Source organism: Eretmochelys imbricata, chromosome 1 (genome assembly GCF_965152235.1).
Source record: "Eretmochelys imbricata isolate rEreImb1 chromosome 1, rEreImb1.hap1, whole genome shotgun sequence".
NCBI classification, from domain to species: domain Eukaryota; kingdom Metazoa; phylum Chordata; order Testudines; family Cheloniidae; genus Eretmochelys; species Eretmochelys imbricata.
The window spans coordinates 120,691,176-120,716,291 of record NC_135572.1 but is presented as its reverse complement, the minus strand read 5'-3'; the positions used below and the strand labels follow the sequence as shown (position 1 = coordinate 120,716,291).

Below are 25,116 nucleotides of genomic sequence, written 5' to 3'. Positions count from 1 at the left end.
TTAACGTCTGGGGTTGCCCAGATGAGAGACATTTACCAGCACTTGGAGGGGAACCATCCATTCCCCCACCCCACCCCACCCCCCTCCCGTAATAAGTTGAGTCACCCCTGTGGTAATGGACAAGGTGGCAAGTTTAATCCTAAATCACTTATTCATATAACCTTACATCCAAACTAAAGTCTCCATCTGTTTCTTCAGCATTTCCTGGTAGCTGTCCATCCATCAACTTACACTCAATATGGCAAAAACTGAGCTCTTAATCTTTTCACCCAAGCCCTCTCCCTTCCCCTACTTCAGTAATTATGCACACTGCCACCATCCTCCCTCACCACCCTCCTGCTCACTCAGGTGTATAAACTGAGCAGCTGTCTTTCTAGACACATATGACTAAGCCATGTATCAAACCTACTGCTCCCCCTCTCTAAGATCAGCGCCTTTCCTCTCTGTCCACACACCTAAAACATTAATTTAGGCCCTCATCTCACTCTGCACTACTGTATCCTCCTTCTTTATGGCCTTGACAAATGCCATCTTAAATCCATTCAAAGTTCTGCTACAAAGATCATTCCTGGCTCATCGCTTTAACCATGTCTCACACACACACACCCCTTTGTGTCCCTCTACTGACTCCCACTGCATCAAACAAAAATGACTTGCCTTCACTTTGAAGATCCTCATGGCTTGCCTCTGATCTAACATCTCTTATAGGATATTGAGCATTTGACATCTCCTTCCATGCTGTCAGTGATGCCAGAATTCCCACTTTTGTACTTTCTCCCGGACTGTCTCTTATGGGCGCTAGAAACTCTCTGTAAAAACCACAAAGTTACCTTATTGTCCTTCTTCAACTGCCCTCAAAACTCACCTCTGAAGTGATACTTCAAAACAATCTACAATGACTAGACAGCTGACATGTTGTGATCACTGCTTATTGTGCTAAACATAATAGTCTCGTTGTCACCTTGTTCTCCTGTTAGTTTGTCTGTAAGCATCTACTGTCTCTCATCGTATATACTTGGACCATGTTTTTTGCTATTAGTGTAGACAGTGCCTAGCACAATAGTAATGCATTGGTGTCTTTGGGTGTGTAATGGGGCGGTACCCACCTCTCATGAGCACCCTCTTCTAGTTGGGTGTGTCTGCAATTGTTTAGTTTATGGTGACCCCTGTCAGTGGTTTCTCGGGTGGTTTTTCAGTGACTCAGCACTCCAGCCAAGTCACACACACTGTATGTGGGACAGAACAAACCCCTTCCAGGGTATATAGTCTTTACCTTGTCCTGGCCCTAGTATGGTGCTGTAGCCCCAGGGCTTCCTCCCTGAAGACACAGTCTTTTTGTGGCCCTCCCTGGGCTCAGTCCTTACTCAGTCCCAGCAGCCAGCCAGGAGCTCCTTCACAGCTCCCCTGGTCCCTGCCAGCAGACTGTCTTAGGCTCCTTTCTGGGACAGGGTGTGGCCTCTGGGTCTAGTCCGCCCCATCACAGGATGTTACCATAATAATAATGTTTATAAATAAATCGGAGAAGATGACATCAAGCAGTTATGTTCTTCTTATAACACTTCTTCAAGGTTGAAAAACTCAGCATCCCTGTCAGCCATGTTAGGGGGGCAGCTATCATCTCAAAAGATGGGAAGAGAGCACTCTCGTACTAACGGCAAGCAGCTTTTTGTAATTATTTTCAAAGAAATTATCTGAATCTGTATGGACCTGACCCTGGATGGCAAAGTTGTGACAGTTGCATTCTTAGGAGCCATAGCTGATCTGTTTATCCTTTGGGAAGGAGGCTGTTTTAAGGAACCAGTCTGTACATTTGCTTTTGTGATAGTCTTTGCTATGACAGAAGCCAAGTCTGGCAGGGAAGAGAGAGGTAGAACAGTACTGTCAACTCAGAAAGGAGACCTAGCCAGTGCAGGATTTACTACCGCTTCTACAAACAAGTTTGGCAGAGCTACTGCAGGCAGCATAACAAGTGTGTCAGATTATTTATTATATCTGTTTCCCAAAGGCTTCCGTGAAGGATGGAGGCCCCACTGGAGGGGGGGATGGCTAGACAGGCTACACACATAATAAAGAGTCTCTGTCCCAAACAGCTTACAGTCTATGCAAGTGATAAAAGACAACGGGTGAATACAACAAAGAATGGAAGCTGGGGGAAGGGAGGATAAGGTAGCAGTCTAAAGAGTATTTGAGACTCTTCTTTAAAAGTGTGGGGTTCTGAGGGGCAGTGGAGGCCCAGTAGCCATGGCATGCAGTGGCTATCCACAAAATAAATATTTCACTCACCTTTTTCCTCAGTTCATTGGCCTTCTGATTCACCTTGAATAACACTTTTCTTTCTTATCTCTTTCAGTCATTGGGCTATCAATGTGCTTTTATGACTTGCGATGTGGCAAGTCAAAGGATTGGGGAATAGAGATAGTCACGGTGGAACCAAGAGTCCTTGGTAGTAATTTTTTTTAAATTAAGGCCAAGTTACAGTAAAACTTGGTATCAAGTCTTAAGCACAATTCAATTGTTGTTTCTGCTTATTACTCACAGGAAGAACACACAAAAGTTCCAAGACTTGTGCATTCTACTTTTTAGAGAGACATGGTGTCCAGTGGGCAGGATACAGGATTGGAAGTCAGAAGATGTGTTTTTTTTCCTAGATCTTCTATGGGTTGTCTGACATTGGGCATACCATGAAACCTCCCTGTGTCTTGGTTTCCCCATCTGTAAAATAGGGCTAAAGATACCCACCTTTGGACTACACTTTGAGATCTATGGATTAAAAACATTATATTAATGCTAAGTACTATTCTTTGCTTGTTGCTTCACTGGGTAGAAAAAAATCATTTAAGATATTTAAAAATAATTAGTTATTGAATAACTTTGTCAAGTAATAAAGGGTACTGGGCGATGATTCAGAATCATATTTAGTCATTCAGAATATGTTCACACTCATGGCTGCATCTTTTATTTGTTTCTTTAAAACTAATTTGACATAAGGGGTTTTGAAAGAACTATGGGATTTCCTTCCTCCTCTTGAATGAAGTTTGCCCTCATTTTGGAAATAAGTGTCAATAAATGGAAAAGTACTGCCAGCCACATGTATATTGAGGTGAGAATCCCTTAATTCTGCTAGTGCTTTACAAGAGCACACTTAGAAAGGGGCATGTTATCTGCCGAATTTGCAGGTCTTCGTCTGCTTTCAAACTTTTCTCAAACAGAATTTCTCTTCCTTCTTCAAGACTATGGGCCTGATCTGGCAAAGGGAGTTTTGCCTGCATAAAGACTGCAGGATCAGACTGTATACCATTATGTGAAGGTTATTCTTTAATATATTTATCTCTAGTTATTTGAACAATAAGATTAAACCTATAGAACTAATCTTGAGATAAAAAAGGAACTTTTGTTGTTGACATATTTACTAGGTGAGCGTGGGTGATTTTGCACATTCGTAAGAGATGGAAAAAGAGAATGATTAAATAATCATTGGCCACTGTTATCCATCTGCAGTCCTATATCACTTGCCATATATTTGAAAATTATTTTCTCTAACACTAAAAGTAACTGAAGCTGTAAGGCTTAATTTTTCAGAGGTAGCCTCAGATATTACTCCCACATTTTTGTGTCCACAAATATTTGCAGGCACAAAAAATTACAGATGTATTTTATAGCACTAAGATGTCTAAGTATCTGAAAATGAGGTGCTTACATATCGAAGGGCTGTAAAATAGGTCTATAATAATCCATCACCACAACATCATGCAGGTACAAAGTCAGACTAAATTTGAGGCCTTTTTGAAAGTCATGACCTTAATATGCAAGCAAAGTCATGTATTCCAAGCATATTTTTAAAAGCAAATATTTTCAGAACGAATGCAAATTTTTTGGGGGGGGAGGGAGGGGAGGGACGACCAGGATCATTGTTTTATAACATATTGTTTGTGGATGCATATTTCATTCCATGTTACTTTATCTTTGTTCATTCATAAATAAGCAAGTTACTTTAAGACAGGCTTTATAAGGTATATAACATTTAGGATATCTCAGCCTACATATTTTCCCTTTGTTTTTTAACATACCATGTGTTTCTCTCAGTGTACACACCTTATGCTTTCATATCAGACTAAGCATCTCCGAAAGGTTTTGCTAAGCAGCTCTGATATCTTTTTTCCCCCCTCTAAGCGGCTGTGCAACATGAGCTGTAAATTTTGGTTGGATCCATAATAGATCCTCCAAGAGAGTTTATTACAGAGAAAACTGCTACCTCTACATCAAAAAGTCTATTGCTTTCTTGGAAAACAGCCCTATCAAAAAATTGTCTGAGACAACTAGAAACAACTTCTTTTGAAGAGAAGTAAGCTTCCTACATATATTGCTTTAATGCAATCCTGGTTAGATATAAAAAAAAGTCTTTTTTATGCAGAAAGACAGAGAGAAGTACTTTTCTTGTAATTTCAAAGCCTGGATTTTCTGGACAATATATTCTTTCGCTCTCCTTCCTTGAATTCCTTTCCAGAATGTCAGTCCTACTACAATTTCTCAACACAAAAGTCAATTACTTTTATTTTTATAACTTTTCAGTGGCTCCAAAAGGCACACACAATGTTCTCCTACAGCGATGGGTTGTTTTTAAGGTTTGTACACAGTCATTTATCCTAAGGCCATGTCTACACTACCCGCTGGATCGGCGGGTAGTGATCGATTTATCTTGTCTAGTATAGATGCGATAAATCGATTCCCGATTGCTCTGCCGTCAACTCCGAAACTCCACCACTGCAAGAGGAGGAAGCGGAGTCGACGGGGGAGCAGTGGCCATCAATCCCGCGCCGAGAGGACGTGAAGTAAATGATTCTAAGTCTATCTAAGATATGCTGACTTCAGCTACGCTATTCTCGTAGCTGAAGTTGTGTATCTTAGATTGATCCCCACCCCCAGTGTAGACCAGGCCTAAGAGACAAAAGGGAATACATGGTATATTTATATCATGCCATCGATTCTGCAAGCCATTCCCTTGTCACTTTACAAATGATGGCCCAGATCTTGCAAATATTGAGGGATGTGCATAACTTCCCTCATGCGAGTTTAGATTTTAAAGACCTGTTGGGTTAATACTCACGCGAGGAAAGTGATATACATGCTTAAGTGTTTTTGCAAGCTTGTGTGAGGTCATAGGCCACTAACAAGGCCTATGAGGCAAAAAGACATCCTTTAAAAAGTGGAAGATGAATCCTAATGAGGAAAATAGAAAAGAGCATAAACTCTGGCAAATGAAGTGTAAAGATATAATTAGAAAGACAAAAAAAGAATTTGAAGAACAGCTAGCCAAAGACTCCAAAATTTTTTTTAAATTCATCAGAAGCAGAAAGCCTGCTAAACAACCAGTGGGGTCACTGGACGATCGAGATGCTAAAGGAACACTCAAAGACTATAAGGCCATTGCGAAGAAACTAAATTAATTCTTTGCATCGGTCTTCACTGTTGAGGACGTGAGGGAGATTCCCAAACCTGAGCCATTCTTTTTGGGTGACAGATCTGAGGAAGTGTCCCAAATTGAGGTGTCATTAAAGGAGGTTTTGGAACAAATTGATAAACTAAACAGTAATAAGTCTCCAGGACCTGATGGTATTCACCCAAGAGTTCTGAAGGAATTCAAATGTGAAATTGCAGGACTACTAACTGTGATCTGTAACCTATCATTTAAATCAGCTTCTGTACCAAATGACTGGAGGATAGCTAATGTGATGCCAATTTTTAAAAAGGTGACCCTGGCAACTGCAAGCCAATAAGCCTCACTTCAGTACCGGGCAAATTGGTTGAAACAATCATAAAGAACAAAATTGTCAGACACATAGATGAACATAATTTGTTGGGAAACAGTCAACATAGTTTTTGTAAAGGGAAATCATACCTCATCAATTTACTAGAATTCTTTGAGGAGGTCAACAAGCATGCGGACAAAGGAGATCCAGTGGATATAGTGTATTTAGATTTTCAGAAAGCCTTTGACAAGGTCCCTCATCAAAGGCTCTTAAGCAAAATAAGCAGTGATGGGATAAGAGGGAAGGTTCTCTCATAGATTGGTAACTGGTTAAAAGATAGGAAACAAAGGGTAGGAATAAATGGTTAGTTTTCAGAATGGAGAGAGGAAAATAGTGGTGTTCCCCAGGGATCTGTACTGGGCCCAGTCCTATTTAACATATTCATAAATGATCTGGAAAAAGAGGTAAACAGTGAGGTGGCAAAATCTGCAGATGATACAAAACTACTCAAGATAGTTAAGTCCCAGGCAGACTGTGAAGAGCTGTCAACCTCTGGAACTCCACTGTCAACCTCTGGAACTCCTTGCCAGAGGGCATTGTGAAGGCCAACACTATAACAGGATTCAAAAGAGAGCTAGATAGATTCATGGAAGATAGGTCCATCAATGGCTATTAGCCAGGATGGGCAGGAATGGTGTCCCTAGCCTCCGTTTGCCAGAAGCTGGGATTGGGTGACAGGGCGTGGATCACTTGATGATAACCGGTCTGTTCATTCCCTTTGGGGCACCTGCAATTGGCCACTGTCAGAGGACAGGATACTGGGCTTGATGGACCTTTGGTCTGATCCAGGATGGCCATTCTTATGTGTGTGTGGAACTCCATTAATGGGAGTTTTGTGTGATGTGCCTGCAGTATTGGGTCTCCTATAGATAAATTAAAAAAAATTCACTGAAATGAAGCTGGTTCAGGGTCTGAGGATGGCAACCGAGACACTGAACACTCCACAGTGCCAAAGAAGGAAATAGCACATTTAAAACAAATCACATATTTGAGGTAACACATTTGCAATCTTTTACTCCTGGGGGAATTCTGCACCACTGCGCAATGCAGAATTTTGCAGAAATTAATGTTGTGCGCACAGAATTTCCTTTCTCCCACAGAAATGGGCTGCAGTGCTTCTGGCCGCCACTAGGGGCTGCTGGACCTGGCAGAGCCAGTATCTGGGCAAGGGGGAGCTCCGCAGCTGGGCCGCGGGTGGGGGGAAAGGGTGCGGGTGTCTGGGGGGAAAGGGTGTGGGTATATGGGCAAGGGGGGGCCCACAGCTGGGCTTTGCAGGGAAGGAGGTTTGGGTGTATTGGCTTTGGGGGGCACTGTGGCTGGGTTCGGGGTGAGGGAAGGGTTGTGGGTGTCTGGCTCCCAGGCTGGGCTCAGGGGGTGGAGGGAAGGGGCCAGAAAAACAGGAACTGGGTTGTCATAGGGGTTTCTTTAACTCTGTATTCCTGGGAGAATTTCCGTGTCTCTGTATTGTTACAGATATACTTGCTGACAGGTATTTTGAAATAAATGATCAAAATAATTGAAACTGGCGTGATTATGTAGGGTTATTATGACAAATAAAATTTGCAGAATTTTAAAATATTGTGTGCAGAATTTTTAATTTTTTAAAATTTAAAATTCAGGAGCAGCAAGCGTTCTGAAAACTTGACTTATATATCATTTGAACGTTTTACACCATGTTTAATCTTATTTCTGGAGATTACATGATTTCCTTGTGTATTAGCACCATGAGCTCAATTCTGAAAAACTCCCATTGACTTAAGTGGAAGAAGGAACAGGCTGTGTGTGAATTATTGCTGTTTTTCCATAAATAGGGACTTTCTGATCTGTTATAAGGTGTTTCAACATTTTAGCTGTTTGGAGGGTGTTTATTTTTACTGCTACCTGCAACAGTCAATTCATCTCCATGGAAATAGAATCATAGCGTGTAAGGCCAGAAGGGACCAACGAATCATCCAGTTGGATCCCATGTACATCTCAGGCCACCATCTGCACTGCACAGTAAACCTTACATCCAAAATTAGACCGAAGTATTACAGTCCACAGGAGACTAGACTATTAGGTGCACAGGGAGAACAGGAAGGACTGAGGTGCACCAGTCTCGAAGGCCCCCGCGTTGACAAGGAAATGATTGTGAGATATAACCAGATAATCCCAGCACGTGACCTGCGCCCACATACTGCAGATGAAGACGAAAAAAACCCCAAGGTCATTGCCATGCATTCTGATGTGGGAGAAAATTCCTTCCCGACCCCACATATGGTGACCAGTTAGACTTTGAGCATGTGAGCAAGAACCAGCCAATGAAACACCTGAGAGATTACTTCCTACTGCAAAGAAAAGAAATGTCACAACAAACGTAATTATCGTATATACTCGTTCAAAAGCCGCATCTTTTTTAGTAAAAAAGGGAAGATTCAGAGAAGGGAGTCGGCTTATGAACGGGTATAGAGAGGGAGGGGTGGGACACAGCTCCTCCCCCCAACAGAGGGAGCAAGGAGAAGCAGCACAGCCAGCAGAGCCAGAAGGGAAGAGGAGGGGCCAGAGTCTCTCTGCTTCTGGCCACACTGCCCAGCCCGCCGAAGCAGCCTGTGGTGAGGCCAGAGACATCCTCCCTGGCCCTCCCCAGATAAGGTGGGAATTATAAGGTCAGCTTACGAATGGGTCATAAAATTTTTCCATTTTTACTTCTCCATCTTGGTCGGCTTATAAATGAACCGGCTTATGATTGAGTATATATGGTAATCTTTGGATTTAGCCTCCCTTAAGATGAAGATATAAACAAAAAGTTTATTTACATTTGATTCATTTCATGTGAGATAAAAGAAGTAGTTTATTTTTTCTCTAAGTGTGGTTGGCGGGTGATAGAAAAGGTGTTAAGATGTTAAAAATAGTTGGAGATCCTAAATGAGAGTCGAATGGAAAACACATCCTGACTTAAAAATGACAAGCCAGTAGATTTTAAACCCAAATATTTCAAAATCTCTTTGCCCTGGCTGCCAAAATCAACTCAGGAATCTGTGTTCCCTTTGCAATAACTGATGTCATCACAGTAGAGAACTTGGATTCTCAACTCTGATTTGACTCTGGCAGAGGAAAGCAGAACCTTGAACTCAGGTCTTGGAAAGTAAGTGAAGATGGGTGAAGATGGCTGACGGATTTTCAACTACGTATTTTCAAAATGTATTGGTAATCTTTAAGTCAACATGTATGTTATGTTAGGGCCTGACAGAGGCATTCAGGCACTGGGAGTGCAGAGCCGAACGGCATCTCTAGGAGGGAGAGAGGAATTCTGCCTGTGGATGATACAGCCTGATCCCAACCCTGTACACCTGCCCTGCTCTGTTGGCCAATATGCATGAGAAAAGTATAGCCCTTTCTCTTCCTCTGCCCCCCTCTTTTGGGGTGCATAGTGACTGTGGGTGCACCGATGGTGCAGTGCCTAGACACAGGGACTTCCATTGTTTCTATTTCTGAGATGGGGAGCACAATGGGCAGCAGAAGTCTGCTTGTGCCATCCTCACATGTGCATTCACACAAGGGCTAATTACGGTTTTTGCTACCGTGACCCACTGGTTAGTGTGTGTCACTTGTCCCGCTCTGTATCTGATCCACAGAGGATGTGAATCTGCTATAGCCCCAAGCCATGGAGCTTGGCTCTTTAGCTCAAGCTGTAAAGACTCACGCTTTTAGCCCTGGAGGTCCCCAGGGCCAGCCAAGACGACAGCAATCACACTATTTTAAAACATTTCCTGTTCAATTTAAAGGCACACAGCCACCAAGCCATCCCCAACTATCTCCACAGGCATTTCTAGTAGCCTTGACTGCTGGTTGTGTTTGGGTGTGGAGTCAGCATGCCACCAACCTTACCAAACACTTTAATACCAGTTCTCCAGGTAACTGGAAAAATCTAGAGATTACATTGAATGGAAGGGACCAAGCTGCTGTTGCGAACACTGAACATAGCAATCTTAAAAAGAAAAGGAGTACTTGTGGCACCTTAGAGACTAACCAATTTATTTGAGCATGAGCTTTCGTGAGCTACAGCTCACTTCATCGAAGTGAGCTGTAGCTCACGAAAGCTCATGCTCAAATAAATTGGTTAGTCTCTAAGGTGCCACAAGTACTCCTTTTCTTTTTGCGAATACAGACTAACACGGCTGTTACTCTGAAACATAGCAATCTTACTCTCTCCAAACTGCTGTACACGAAACGTGAACTGCACCTCATCATAATAACGATACAGTTTGTTTCCCTATTCAGCATAATTAGACCAGCACTCTTTTCCCACCCAGCAGCGTCTCATCTTTTGAAAGGTCTAATAAACTTAAAGGATAGAAGTGGCCTGTTGCCAGAACTAGCAGAGGTTTGGATGCAATGCAGTGTCAAGTGGGAAAGAGCAGAGCTGATGGCCTTGCATACTTGGGAACAGATTGTGTCCATCTAGCCACACATTCCTTTGAAGAGCTATGTTCTGGAGGGGTTTGATAGCAGCTCTTTGAGTTGTCTCTGCCACTGGCTAAGGAGAATGATGAATTTGCATGTACTCCTAGGTTGGTGAGAATAGAGGGCAGGCCTTTTTACAGTATAAAATAACTGAAGACTATGTCATCAGTTTGCAATACTGGTCAGCACACTACTCCATCAATTAATTTGTTCTCACTGGTTATCACAGGGGCCAGAGCTCAGCCATGCCTTATAAGCTGTGAACAGCATTGGTGGCTGATGCAGTAGTGAACCGCCCCAGAAGCTTCTCAGGGCATTAGGGGAGCACACCTGCTGCTACACCTCTTCAGTGGGTGCTGCATAATGTCCCTTCCAAACCCAGCCACTGCTGGGTATTTAGTGAGGATGGGCACAGCCTGCATATCTTACTGAAGACGACGTATCCACAAGCAAATGTTGCCAACCCAGTGTCACATGATAAGCAATACCAGGACAAACAGTGCCATGATCAGATTTCTAAGGAGAAAGGTCCACAATGAGACACTCTGGACCTCAGGTCAATATAGAGCAGTCTGTTCCATATTTAAACTAACATTGTCCCTAGTTAGCTCATGCTAAAATGTCAGAAGCCATTTCAATTCTATTTATTCCCTTCCCCCACAGCTATTCAGTGAATACATAGAAAATAGCATGATGGCTTCTTTTATATGCTTAGTCGGTTTCATACAGTTATGAAATAGTCCAGGGTTCTTGTATGAGTATTTCATATCATATACTAAATACATTTGTAACCCTAGCCCAGTTATTCCAGTCTTGTTTACAGTGAGCAAGCAATGATAAAGCCTTTCAAAGGAGTTTATGGGAGACCATAAATAAATAATGTGCTGAGCATGCTAGACAATTAGTAAACCTCCTTCAATATCCCGGTTAAAAAGAAGGACGAGTCTTCCAGAGGTCTGAGTCATCCATACCCTGAAAGGCTTGTTTGCACCTGCAGAATGTTACTTTTGGAATCACTATCCAGCAGCTCTTTTCCTGTTAAATGAATGTGGTTAACTTGAATTTTTTTTGTACTGGCTGATTTTTTAACGGGTGCTCTGACAGACGCTTTTCAACTATATGACTTTTTTTGAAAAAAAGCCAGTAAAAATATTTGATAAGGGGTTTTCTGTTTCCATGCTAATATCCATAAAGGCCTTCTCAACAAGGGAGAGAGGACAGGTCTGAGAGCAGCATTGCTAAATGTGTCTGTCCCCACCCCCACTCCTAACCACACACTCAAGCTTGCTTGCCAGCCTCCTAAGCAGCAATGAGGTAAGGATTCCCAACTTCAGGAACTGCAGAACAGCTCCAGGGAGCCTCCCCATCTCCAGCTTCCCCACCAGGTTCCCATTGCTTCCTGGCACACTACCAGGGTCTGGGGAGTGAGGAATCTGGTAGGTATACCCTCCCCCCCTTAGCTTTCATCTCTCCCCAGCTTGGTGCAGGAGTCTGGAGAGGGAAGATAGGGACCACCATGGCCATCCTCCCAGCTGCTCTTGCTTCCTGGCTCAGTGCAGGGGTCCTGGGAAAAGGATACACCATCCTGGTTCCAAATGGAGAAACAGCAGCAGCTCTGTTACTGAATTACTGGGGAAGAATGTGCACTTGAGCTCCCTCAACATCCCCAGTGCTGCCTGAGAATGTGGTCAGTAGAATAGCGCGTGACATAGGAAGTATAAAGGCCCATCAGCAAAACCATGAAACTGGGCTGTACACAAAGGGCACAAAGTAAATTCTGGGCCAGATTCTCAGCTGGTATAAATCGGCACAGCTCCCTGGAAGTCAACAGAACTACACTGATTTACAACAGCTGAAGATTGAAACCAATGAAAACAATTTTTCCCTTTAACTTCTTTCATTTACAGTCCTTTTAGCTGCAAACTAGTAAGCATAACATTTTCAGAAAGAGGTGTGATTTTCAGTGTCAATGTCCCTATAACTAAAGAGCAACCAGTAAAGTTTTCTGCAAGATTTCCAGTAAGATTGTTTATCATTTTACTGCAACGGCAATGAAATGTTACATAATTGTCATGAGCAAACCCTGGGTTTCAGATAAAAAGAGGAGTTAAATCTAACCAGATTGAATGGCTCTATGTCACGTCAGGCAACAATTTTTCATATATTCTAAAATATGCTTACAAAAGAATGTTAAAAATGTCTGTTGGTGCGGGGGTTTTTTGTTTTGTTTTAATACAGAATCCTTATTCATTCTAAACCTAGGAGAAATCAGCTCTTAGGTAGATTTGGACCACAGTACTACATCTGATTTGGCCACATACACCTGAACTTTGGCCAATAGGTGAGTTGGGTCTCAGGTCTTTCTGTACTGGGCCAAACACCACCACAAAATCCAAATAGCACTGAACTGGGGAAGTTCACATTCAGATATAGACTTGGACCTATCTCTGTACTTCAACAAATCTGGTTGTGAAAATCTCTAGTTACTTTTTTAGAGTCAATATCAAAAATATTGCTAAACTTTAAAATACACAGATTCAAAATGTGCAACAATTCCATTAGACTTCCTGTTACCTTACCAGAGAAATCTCAGTGAGAAACCAGACTGTGGCCAGTAGGGTATTCAGGGTCATATTTTCATCTTGCTCTGGTAGAAGGGATGATTTTGAAAAATTCTAACATATTGCACAGTACCCTAACCCCCTTGGACTTTCTTTTAAATAGGTTTGTGGATCAGAGCTTGGCTCTTCCATAGAGTTGCCAGTTTTGGTAGGACATATTCCTGGAGATTTAATCATGACATAATCTTTAATTAAAGATATTTAATCCCTGGAGACTCCAGGCCAATCCTGGTGGGTTGGCAACTCTACTCTTCCAGTACCCTGGCCATAACAAAAAGCTTCACTATTTCTTATTAAGAGTCCATTCCTGCAGTTGCCTCTGTGTGGGTGGACTCCTGGGCTTGTTGCAGGATCAGGGCCTAACAGTCAGATCCTCAAAGGTATTTCACTGAAGTTTGGCACCTAAAATACAGTTGAGGACCTGGGCCTAAGTCATTATCAGTGACCACCAGGAAAGCGAGTGTTTGGAACTAGAAAAGAAAAACCACTTCACTGGGTAATCACTTCATGAGCACAGCTGGGATGCTGCTGCAGACTGAACTTGCAGACTATCTCGCATGGCTTCCATTAAGTCAAAGAGATATGATCAACTCAAATGATTTTGAAACATTACTTTGCTGATATCATTCTGTTTCCCTTTGAGAAGTAGTAGAGGTTTCATTTCTCATTTTTTGTTGCAACATTTCATTTTTATTAAACTGCATCTGCATGTATACAATGCTTCTGCTTTGGCAAACAGATTAGTAAACTGTACAAAGGAACAAATGTAAGGAATGTGTTACTGCTAGAAGTCATCTTCATTGTTTCAAAGAGAAGTATACCTTTCAAGATCATAAAATAACCCTCTCTGAATTCAAATGAGCATAGACAACTATATAAAGTATCAGAAGTCTTACCAGGCACTTTTGAAGGACATGATTTTTTCTCCAAGTCTCTGTCTTTACTTCTGGATTGAGGAGATTTAGTGGCTTTTTCCTGCTTTTCCACGTTCACGTTACTGTTTGCATTAGTTACATTTTGCAAAACAGGCTTCCTAGGCAATGGAGGTTTTGTGATAAGCTGTTCAGAGGACTTTGTTTTAGATTTTATGTTGTCATTCACAGAGCCATTGATATTTACATCAGCAGTTTTTTTGATCTGTGCCTTTTCACCTTTTAGAAGTGATGCCAATCCCTCTTTTTCTAAATTAATCTCTGCACTGTATCTTTTAAACCCCTTCGATTCTGGTGAAGAGCTGTCTCTATCTTTCAAGGACAGTGAAGTGGATCTAAGTTTTACTTGAAAAGGACTTTTATCTTCACTGCCTGGTTGGCACTGGGAAACCACTGGAATTGCATCAATGGCCTGAGAAACACAGCCAGCCACCATTTTGTCTGCTGCTTTGCCCGTGATCTCAGAGTCAGAATCTGCCAGCGACACCTGCTTTTTAATGCTATTTTTTTCCTCCTGTAGATCTGCACCCACCTGCACATCCTCTTTCAACTTATCATTTCTTGAAGAGAGCTTGTTTTTTGACAGGGGTAATTTGGCATTTAATGGACTTTCACATTCTGAGTTTTCTTTCAGGTGGAGGCTGCCAGCTCTTGGTCTCTCCCGTGCTGATGACACTGAAAATTTTCTCAAGGTGCTGAGTTCATGGGCAACTTTCTCTGTTTTTTCCCCCCAAATTGCCTCCCTGTGTCCCAGGGACTGATTGTTTTCCTTGTCAGATGCAGCTAGTTCTTGAGTGGGCGCAGTTTGCTCCAGAGACCAGGAAGCAGATGACCCCAGCTGCAATGACAAAGCAGGCTGTGGGATGTCAGAGGAAACACAGGGTGAGTCTGTGAGCTGAGAAGACCTTTCAGGTAATTGCTTGCTGGAAGCTGGCAATGCAGCAGAATCCTTCTTTGTTTCCTTATTACAGGAAGTTTCCATGGGTATCTGACCATCCTTCTGTACATTTTTTTCTGGCCCTCTCAAACAAGAAAAACTGCCAGTACTGGTTGAAGTATCCTCTTCAGACAGCAGATTATTCATTGAAGACCCATTAAGAAACTGTTTATTTTCTTGATTTAAAGTATTAACTGACACATCACACACATTCCTGGTGGACACACTCAGTGTTCCCGAGGGCTCTTTTTCCCTTTGTGTTTCTCTATCCGGAGGGGGATACAAGGTGATTACGTTTTCTTTAGGCTCTAAAGGAGAAGGATAATCTGACTTAGAATGTGTTAATTCCAGCATAGTTTGGCAGCCCTCAGGATTATTCTCATGTAACGAGGCTTCCTGTACAATGGCAAACTCAGAAGCGAACTGCCGTGTGAGAGGCCTTTCGTCTCTGTGTCTCGAGCCATGGGGAAAGTCTTTAGGCATTTCAGGTCTCTGCCAGGAGGCCACGTCACTCGTCACAGCTGTGCTGTGTGTCAACTTCTGATGGCTGGTGGTGAAGACTTCATATGTCAAGTCTGTCAGCATCTCTCTTCCATCGTGCTCCTCTTCCTCTGGGGTGCAGCTCAAGTCATTCAGAGACTCTGATTGGGTCCGCTACAAAGAGCAAACAATTATTAAGATTTTATTATTTCTTTATAACTTCACACACTTTTATTTATTGTTTAGACTGTGGCAGAGCCCACACTCTGGCAACTGCTTTCCAAAGATAGAGGAAGACAGTCCCTGTCTTGAACACACATAGCTAATTAGTTTATATTTAAGTACTATATGCTGATTTCATCGTATTATGCTCGGCAAGCTGTATTACGTATATGTGTAATAATTTTCTAACCAAACTATCAAGAAATCAAAGGAAGACGTCATTTCCTGCCCCTACATAATTAACCTCTTTGATGCCTTTATATCTGTAGCCAATATCCAGCAAAGTTGAAGCTGTAGGACTCTGGGGACAAGTTTTTGGGGCTGGATTCACCAGTGCAATTTGGCTACATTGTGGTGCTCCAGTGGCAAAGAGCAGCTCCATCACGCCATTACACATCACACAAACCCTTCTTTGTAAGGCCTGACCTTGGAGCAGCAAGTCCATGCAAAGGGAATAGCAGAATAAAAGTACTCAATACGATAATGTACAGCAGATGGTCTTCTTACCTTTAGTCAAATTGTGACACACCCTTCCAATCTTTTGTAGCTTTTGTTTTCTTTCAAGAGTTAAAAATATTTCACGAAAGCTTATAAAGCATCTATTTATTTGGGAGGTCTTTTGACAACACATCAGGTAAGCCTTTTGGAAATATGAACTTAGAACTGGCTGACTATACAGGATTATTTCAAAGCATTTTATTAAGCTGTGGAATATGCATTTTCACACAGTGCCTTTGTTAGCTTACTGAACCACTGTAGTCTATTGTGTAAATCCATATTTTAGATGTAGGTACTAATCTGAGGACTACAAAGCTTGCATTCTAAAGTGACTTATGTCTCATCCTACTCCCAGTTTTGCAAACAACAAAGTTACCATGCTAGTTCAGTATAAAATGTAGACTATTCCAAATAAAGGTCCAGGAATATAAAAACAGGATGTAGATTAGGACAGAAGTGCTCAGGAAAATTGTATGAGGAAAAAATTACTACTGGTAAGATCTATTAGACAGTGCAAAAGCTTTCCAAGGGAAATCATGGAGGCTCTATCTCTGGTTATTTAAGACAGGACTGGACAAAGCAATAGTGACTATACTTTGGCAACACTCCTGCACTGGCAGAAAGGAATGGCTTAGATAGCCTTTTCCACGGCTGCTTTTCATGCTTCTCTGACACAGCCTGCATTGTCACTATGCATAGCTCAAGATTGCTTTCCCAAGCACAAAAGTTGCTTACTGGTTTTGAAAAAACAACAAATCCTCTTGACATCATAATTGGGGGAAAATGATATTTATGTCTTTAAACAAGGTTCAAAATATCCAGACATACTAATGCAAATAATGTATTAAGAGCCTGTACAATTTTAATTAAAAAAAAATCAAGATTTGAGACAGAGTCAGAAAAATGTGTTCTACAATGGCTGTCTTTTTTACTCAGAAAAACTTCACTGAGGTACAAAAAATGTTTTTTTTTGTGAGGGCATATTTTTTGCTCAAATTTTCCACCTTTGCTGGTGAAACCACATAAGGGTAAAGTGATTGGATAGTCCCACATAAAGGGGATTAGAACGCACGATGTTCCCAGGAACCAGAACTTGGCTCCCACTCATAGGCCATGTGATCTCTTATTTACGTGCCTTTCTAAAGTTAAAAATGTCCCAGTTGCCTTGGGGATTTTTTTAAAGCCCAACAACAAAATTCTTTCTAAAGGGTCAGATTTGACAGACCAAATTGCCATCCACAAAAATATGGTACAATCAAGTTATGCTCTGGTTTTTCAAAACTGAGTAACAAATGCTACTAGAGCCTCAACTTTATCATCACGGTTAAACGCTGAAATAACACCTCACGGTAACTTTAAGAAGAAATGAAATGTAGCCATAAATCCTTATATCAAGAGAATTAACAAGTAATCCCCTCTCGCAGTGTGCAGTTTATACGTTGTCCTTAGGGGCTGTATTCCAGATGCATACACAACGCTTATTAAACATTAGTGATTAGAAAGCAATGAAATATCCACTCACAGCTCTGGCACTACTTAATAAATGCTTATAGAGGCTGAAATAAGAATGGCTAGTCAAGTAAGAATGTGTAGTTTAAAGTCAGTGCTGAGTTCTCTGTTTATTTTTACAATTACCGAAGGAAGTCTTCTCATTTTACTAGATCTCTGGTTCCGTGGTTTTATTAAAAGCTTGTGTTTAGCAGCAGAATTATCCAAGCAAGTGGAGAATTCAGGCGGAGTGTCAAAATCAGCTGCTGGCGAGATGCTGCTGTCAGATGTTTGGGGAGATATAGTTTTAGCACTTGCATGCCTAGGGAATAGTTGGCCTTCTGTAGAGTGGGGCCTAGAAGAAGGACCTGATGTGACCTAAAAAAAAAAAAAATCCCAAAGAAAACATCAAACAATGAAATCAAGCAATGAAAATAGGAATTTTACAGAGAAAAAACTTGTTTAGGGTTTTTTTTGTTTTTTACTTTTATTTCAGTTGCACTGCAATTACTAGCTTTTGCACATGAAATACTGTGATAGCAGTTTTGCATTTTAATAGCTAGAAGATTGCAATATCCAGTCTATTGGAAAGGAATGCTTCACCATTAAATAGCAGACCTAAAACAAACGAAAAAAGAGTCAACACATCTGAGAAAGGAAATTAGGAAAAACTTCAAAGGCCAATCCTCCTGGGTCAGCTCCCTTTCTGACTCCTACCCACAACCTACGGGGCTAGAACCTTTCTGCATTCCAGTCATACAGGGGCACGTCCCGTTCCAATCCTACAACCCTCTCTTTAAGAAAACAACGTCAAAGATTAGTGTCCCCAATATTTAACCTACTGTGCATTTTTTCAGTTTATTTCCATTAGGAAAATCTGTGACATTTTTACCCCAAATGGAATATTTCATCCCCCTCCCCCCACCCCACCCCAAAATAAAGTATCATGGCCTGCTCGCAGCCTGGAACTTCCAGCCAGTACAACAATCTATCCAGAAATAATGCTCTTGGTATCTTTAGGATCTGGTACTTTCCTGCTAGAGGAGTTCAACTTTTCAGCCTTCCATAAATTTAATATATAAATCCCAAGGTTTTTGCATAATTCTCAATTCCCATTCAGGTATGAAATTAGGATCATCTTACAAAATGAATTTTTAAAAGTGATTTTTCTTTTTCAATAATTAAATTCTTCAAAATAAGACAAAAAAAAGAGGATATTGCCAAGGTATCAGCCATAACTTTAAAATAATCTCCTATCACTGTTTATAGCAGTCCTGTGGTAGCTTGAAACTGAAGTATATTCCCTTATCGCAGTTTTCCTCTTCATTGTGCTTTGCGCTGCTACCCAAGTATGGTAGGCTGCTGACAGTTATATACAGTTTCTCTCAAATAAGAGCCGTGAAATATTTATTTTGCTTATGGAGAAAAATGAACATTTGTATCCAATGTGCCAAAAAACTGCTTTATGCACTGCAGCCAAACAGGTATTCTTTTGTATATAAAAGATCTGTTCCTGCTCCTATTCAAATCAATGGAAAAACTCCCACAAACTTAAGTGACAGCTGGATCTCCAATCATTCTGTATTTAAAAAAGAAAGGGGGGGGCGCGCGGATAACTCAATTATGCCAGCTAAGGGATGTTTTAACTAATTTGGACTGAAGTTTTCTCTATGATATCTGCAATTTGCTAATGTGTAACAATGATACATGGGGACATTACACATTAGTACCTTACAGTGAATACGTTGACATTTCAGCTCCTTGCTCGCCTGAACGACTGACATGAATGCGCGAAGCCCACCTTCCCCACCCCTTTCTCCTTGATCACTTGGAGATCGGACCTTAGGTAATACTAACACTGATCATTAGATTAGAAAAATAAAGAACACAGTTTCTGTCGCTTCACTTAAAATACAGCATTCGAAGTGAGTTTCAGATGTATATTTGCTGCAGAGATCGTACGTCCGGGTATGGCTGGCCTTGTGTGTGTGTATAAGGGGGGGAGAAGGTTGAGAAAGCCCTTCCCAAGCAGCGCACAGTGGTAGGGGACAACCATCATTCAGCTGGCTGCACTGGTGAGAACAGGGCGCGAGGCCATTGCAGGGGAGCCGGCCCCAGAGGGGGAGTATCCAGTGGAGGTGAGGCCACAGCACCGTCTTCCCTCTTCAAACCAACAAAGCTGTGCTGTTGTGAATGGGGAGGACGACGACTCTAGCTACATCTTTTTCAAGGTGTAGCAGGTCGTGCTGCCCAGCTTGTGCCCTCCCACAGCCCAGGAGGGAGGTCTTGCACTGTCACTGGGGTGATGTGTCTCCTCCCCTCTCCTAAAGAAGCCCAATCTCTTAGAAGCTGTTGCTAAAGCCTGCACTGGCAGGAATGCATTTGTGCTGTGCCACTTTCTGGGTGTATCATGAATCGACCAAAACACATTTACAACGTATTTACACCTGTTTTCAGAAAAAGAAAAAGAAAAGGGTTATTTCCTTTTTTTCTGAAATGGGTTAAAATTTCACTTTGCTGAGTAACAAGCAGCATTTCAAATAGTTTTATGTGAAATATATAGTGAAGAGGAAAAGATGCCAGCAATCTGTGTCATCTAAATGGGATTTAAAAGTATATTTTGCATGATTATCACATAACAGTCAATTTAGAACTGGCCAGCTTTTTTATTTTTCCTTTGCAATTCCCTCCCCCCCATCTCAAAATTGCTCCTCGCTTTACCCCCCCACCCCGGCATTGCATCCACCATAATGCAGCTGAGGAGGACTAACTGAGACTCTTCAGAACCTGTCAAAACCACTTTTCAATCAACCAGAATGATTTAGTGCTGATTGAAGAAAGGCATCTATTCACTTTTCCTCAAGGACTGCAGACATCACCACAGAAGAATCCCCAGCTCATGCTGTGTCAGGTGGACAGATACTGACTAAAGTCTGAACCCAGGTCTCCTAAGTAGCAATGCTAATCACTATTACCAGACCAAGTGTTACTGCACCAATGTAAGAGGATGGGGTGGTTTTGTAGTCAAAGCAGGGGACTGGGACTCAGAGGATCTGAGTTTTATTCATGGCTGTGCAACAGACTACCTCTGTTTGGGCACCTCATTTAGCTCTCTTTGCCTCAGTTTCCTCATCTGTAAAATGCAGATAATGATATCAGTCTCACAGGCTAAGTTTATCTATGTGTTTGGAGGCTAAATTCATTCATGTTTGTAAAGTGCTTCGAGATTTTGAGATGGGTGATATACCAGAAGGGGTCTTTAATTATTATTATTATCATCATTATTACCACTACTATTATTATCCCTCAGTATTACAGTATGAAGAATTTTTTAAAACAAATAGCCTTCACAACATACAAGATCTTTAAGCATAAAAGGGGGAAAGCCACTGTCTAAAATTCATGCCCAGGAGTCACCAATAAATCCTGACCATGAACTAACTCCATAGATTCGGGCAGTCAGAAATTTTGTTAAATCCTCTGCAGAATTCCTGCATTTTAGGTGTTCAAATGTACTTGTTTGTTCTCTTTTTGACTTTTTATCATCATCATCAATAATTCTTTGGCATTAGAGAATTCTGTTGATAAAGAATTGCAACTTTTAATGTTAGTAGGACAAGCATCAAAAAAAGCAAACAGGTATATACAAAAGGTTGTTCTTCCAGCAAACAGGCAACAAAGTAACATATTTATTCCTTACATTTCCTTAAAAGACTAACATATATGTTGCTTGCTTCTTAATATATTTGGTGGAAGTTACCTGTTCTTCTTCTTCACTGCCTGTTCCAGCTAAACTCAAAGAGCTAGGGTGCTTGTGAGAGTCAGAGAACTGTGGAATGGAATGAGGAAGAGCTTCAGTAAAAGATGACAAATGAGATGATTAGTAACAGAAAACATCTACACACACACACACACACAATCTAAGCTACAGTCCAGTACTGCTACCAAGTTCAAGAATTAGTGAGGACCTTGCAAATATAAAACATAAGAGACTCAGGAAAAGAATGAAGGCTTCATTAAATACTGCATAGCAAAATTACATTTTAAAAATAATTACAAATTCTTGAAAGTTTTTTCTTCCCATGCTGGAGGACACAATGTTAAGAGTGAGAGTGCTCTGCTTTTATTGACTGATTCTGAAGAGACTCCAGATTTTTCAGACATTTTTTATTCCTGGCTATTTTGTAATTCCTGAAAACTCACTCTCTCTGGACTGCTACAGTGGCTGGCTATAATAACCCAATACACATAACTGGCATATAACCACAATCAAAATAGAAGAGGGACACAAACATTCCTCTAGGAGCTACTGCAGCTGACAACCTATCACCCATATGGTTTTATGCATAGATGTTTGAAGAAGTCCAACCAGTTCTGATGAAGAGAGAGCAAACTTGATGAAGGACAGCAAACTGAGTCCTTTATCCTGCCCTTTCATACAAAAAAAGGATGCTCAAATAGGAAAGTCTAGTCCAGTAAATGTTGAGATTGTCAATATCACAATCTACTCACCCTTGTTGCTGTGCTGGAACTTAAAATTTCATGTAGCAAAGATATTTCTGGAGGACTCCTGGGTAACCCATCATCTTCAGAACTAGTCCCAGCATCATCCATCCGCTTTGCACGAATTCCAAATGGAGGAGGAGGCCCCAGTTTCATGCTGTGTTGGAGTTTCAACTGCAATATGACATGGAAGTACATTTTGAATGTTTTTTTTCCACATTATCTGACTCTGTCCACTCCAATGATTTATTTTGATTTTAACTCTACACAACAAGATACAATTTAATGAGCCAGAGCATAGAGCACCTCCATTTCCGGTTCTCCCTGGGTACCAGACAGCTCATATACCTTACCACTATAATTTAGATTGAATCAAGATATAGTAATGTTGTCGGATTAACAAATTATGCACTAATTATGCTGGGTTTCTCAAACTTCATTGCACCGCGACCCCCCTTACGACAACAAAAATTACTTCACGACCCCAGGAGAGGGGACCGAAGCCTGAGCCCGCCCACTGTCCTGGGAGGTGGAGGACAAAGTCTGAGCCCCACTGCTCCGGGCCGGGGGGCCAAAGTTTAAGATCAAGGGCTTCAGCCCCTAGTCAGGGGGCCTGTAACCTGAGCCCTGCTGCCCAGGGCTGAAGCCCTTGGGCTTTGGCTTCGGCCCTGGGCAGTGGGGCTCGGACTTCAGCCCTGGGTCCCAGCAAGTCTCAGCCAGCCCTGGCGACCCCATTCAAAGGGGGTTGAGACCCACTTTGGGGTCCCGACCCACAGTTTGAGAACCACCGCCCTAATGTAATTATTGTTATTTAGTAGAAACCAAATGTTCAGTTACAGACAATTCTAAAAAGTCAAGTTTGAAAGAAACTCAATTTCTAATATTTTAAAAGAATGTCTTATGTTACCTGCAAAGCTCTAATCCGATCGGAAACATTTTCCTGAGAAAACACTCGTACGGGCCTAGCAGGCTCTTGCGCAGGCTCAGGAATGAAAATGCTGTCATGTGATAAAGCTCTGCTTCCCATAATACCTGTGTGGGACCTAGGATAATATAATAAGCTAGTGAACATGTATACGCTTGTTTTTTTAATCCTTTTACCGGATACTTAATTCTTAGATTAACTAAAGAGGATCTTGTAAATGGAGATATCAGATAAATGTTGCTTATCATTTGTTATGCCTAAAATTCTAAATTGCTGATTGAAAACAATGGTTACAACAGTCAAATAAACCTGTGTAGTACCTTAAAAAGAAAACAACTTGAAAGCAATGACATCTGTAATGTTGATAAAACAGACTACTAAAATCCTGGAAGTAAAACCCTACAGAATTTAATCAATAATTACAATTTCTAAAGTGGGTTTTCCTTTAAGAATCCTACAACATTTAATAAAGAATTATAAATTATATAGGATTCAGAACAAAAGGAAAAAAAAAACTATGGAAAGGATATTGTCCTCTATTAAATTTTAAGTGTTTTTAGAATAGCCTCTATGGAACCCTCCTACTTTCTTCTCTATTAAAATTATAATGTTTCTCCATACAAAATTTACACATACATCTGTGTGCACTACTTATTCCCTTTTACACTCCTGAGTCCCGATAAGGTTCTCCATGTACAGATTGCCCATCCACCAGCCTGTACTAACATTTTCACTGATCTGTTTCCTTCAGGGGAAAGCCATGGCATGGGGGTAGGAGAGAAAAGAGAGGAATCCTGGCGACAACTCCAGTGGAGTTGGGGCGAAGGGCTGCTACATTGGCTATATGGGACCTGTTTCTAGACTCCCATGGATCCCCTAGGATCTGCTAGGTTAAGGCTGGTAATTCTGTTTGGAGACGGTGGGGCAATTTTGATTGGATGGGAGGCGGGGAGAGGACAATCTGAGCCATGGATATTATGGCCCGGATCCTGCAAGTGGATCGGTAAGAGTGGACACTTCTAATCATACAGAGTCCCACTGACTGAAGTGACATAGAAGTATGGGCTGGATGAATGCACTATAAGGTGGGTAGAAAGTTGGCTAGATTGTCGGGCTCAACGGGTAGTGATCAATGGCTCCATGTCTAGTTGGCAGCCGGTGTCAAGTGGAGTGCCCCCCGGGTCAGTCCTGGGGCCGGTTTTGTTCAATATCTTCATAAATGATCTGGAGGATGGTGTGGATTGCACTCTCAGCAAATTTGCAGATGATACTAAACTGGGAGGAGTGGTAGATACGCTGGAGGGCAGGGATAGGATACAGAGGGACCTAGACAAATTGGAGGATTGGGCCAAAAGAAATCTGATGAGGTTCAATAAGGATAAGTGCAGGGTCCTGCACTTAGGACGGAAGAACCCAATGCACAACTACAGACTAGGGACCGAATGGCTAGGCAGCAGTTCTGCGGAAAAGGACCTAGGGGTGACATTGGACGAGAAGCTGGATATGAGTCAGCAGTGTGCCCTTGTTGCCAAGAAGGCCAATGGCATTTTGGGCTGTATAAGTAGGGGCATAGCGAGCAGATCGAGGGACGTGATCGTTCCCCTCTATTCGACATTGGTGAGGCCTCATCTGGAGTACTGTGTCCAGTTTTGGGCCCCACACTACAAGAAGGATGTGGATAAATTGGAGAGAGTCCAGCGAAGGGCAACAAAAATGATTAGGGGTCTGGAACACATGACTTATGAGGAGAGGCTGAGGGAACTGGGATTGTTTAATCTGCAGAAGAGAAGAATGAGGGGGGATTTGATAGCTGCTTTCAACTACCTGAGAGGTGGTTCCAGAGAGGATGGTTCTAGACTATTCTCAGTGGTGGAAGAGGACAGGACAAGGAATAATGGTCTCAAGTTGCAGTGGGGGAGGTTTAGGTTGGATATTAGGAAAAACTTTTTCACTAGAAGGGTGGTGAAACACTGGAATGCGTTACCTAGGGAGGTGGTAGAATCTCCTTCTTTAGAAGTTTTTAAGGTCAGGCTTGACGAAGCCCTGGCTGGGATGATTTAATTGGGGATTGGTCATGCTTTGAGCAGGGGGTTGGACTAGATGACCTCCTGAGGTCCCTTCCAACCCTGATATTCTATGATTCTATGACTTCAATTGGACTCCATGCGGATAGACTCATCCATGCAGAACTGGTAGCAATATTGGAACCTATGAATGCAATGCTACTAGTCTCAGTGGAGCTTGTGGACTACAGTTTTTG

General features: G+C 41.8%; 1 protein-coding gene across 1 annotated transcript in view; it reads right to left on the bottom strand.

Moving 5' to 3' along the window:
• The window catches only part of CRACDL (CRACD like), a 35,825-nt gene that overhangs the window by 7,085 nt on the left and 3,624 nt on the right, over positions 1 to 25,116 (bottom strand). The window contains exons 3-7 of the mRNA XM_077807114.1: positions 22,839 to 22,974; positions 21,941 to 22,105; positions 21,189 to 21,257; positions 17,576 to 17,806; positions 13,768 to 15,394 (exon numbers count right to left, since the gene is read on the bottom strand). Of these exons, the coding sequence (XP_077663240.1) occupies positions 13,768 to 15,394; positions 17,576 to 17,806; positions 21,189 to 21,257; positions 21,941 to 22,105; positions 22,839 to 22,974 (2,228 nt within the window). The remainder of the gene's footprint in view (positions 1 to 13,767; positions 15,395 to 17,575; positions 17,807 to 21,188; positions 21,258 to 21,940; positions 22,106 to 22,838; positions 22,975 to 25,116) is intronic.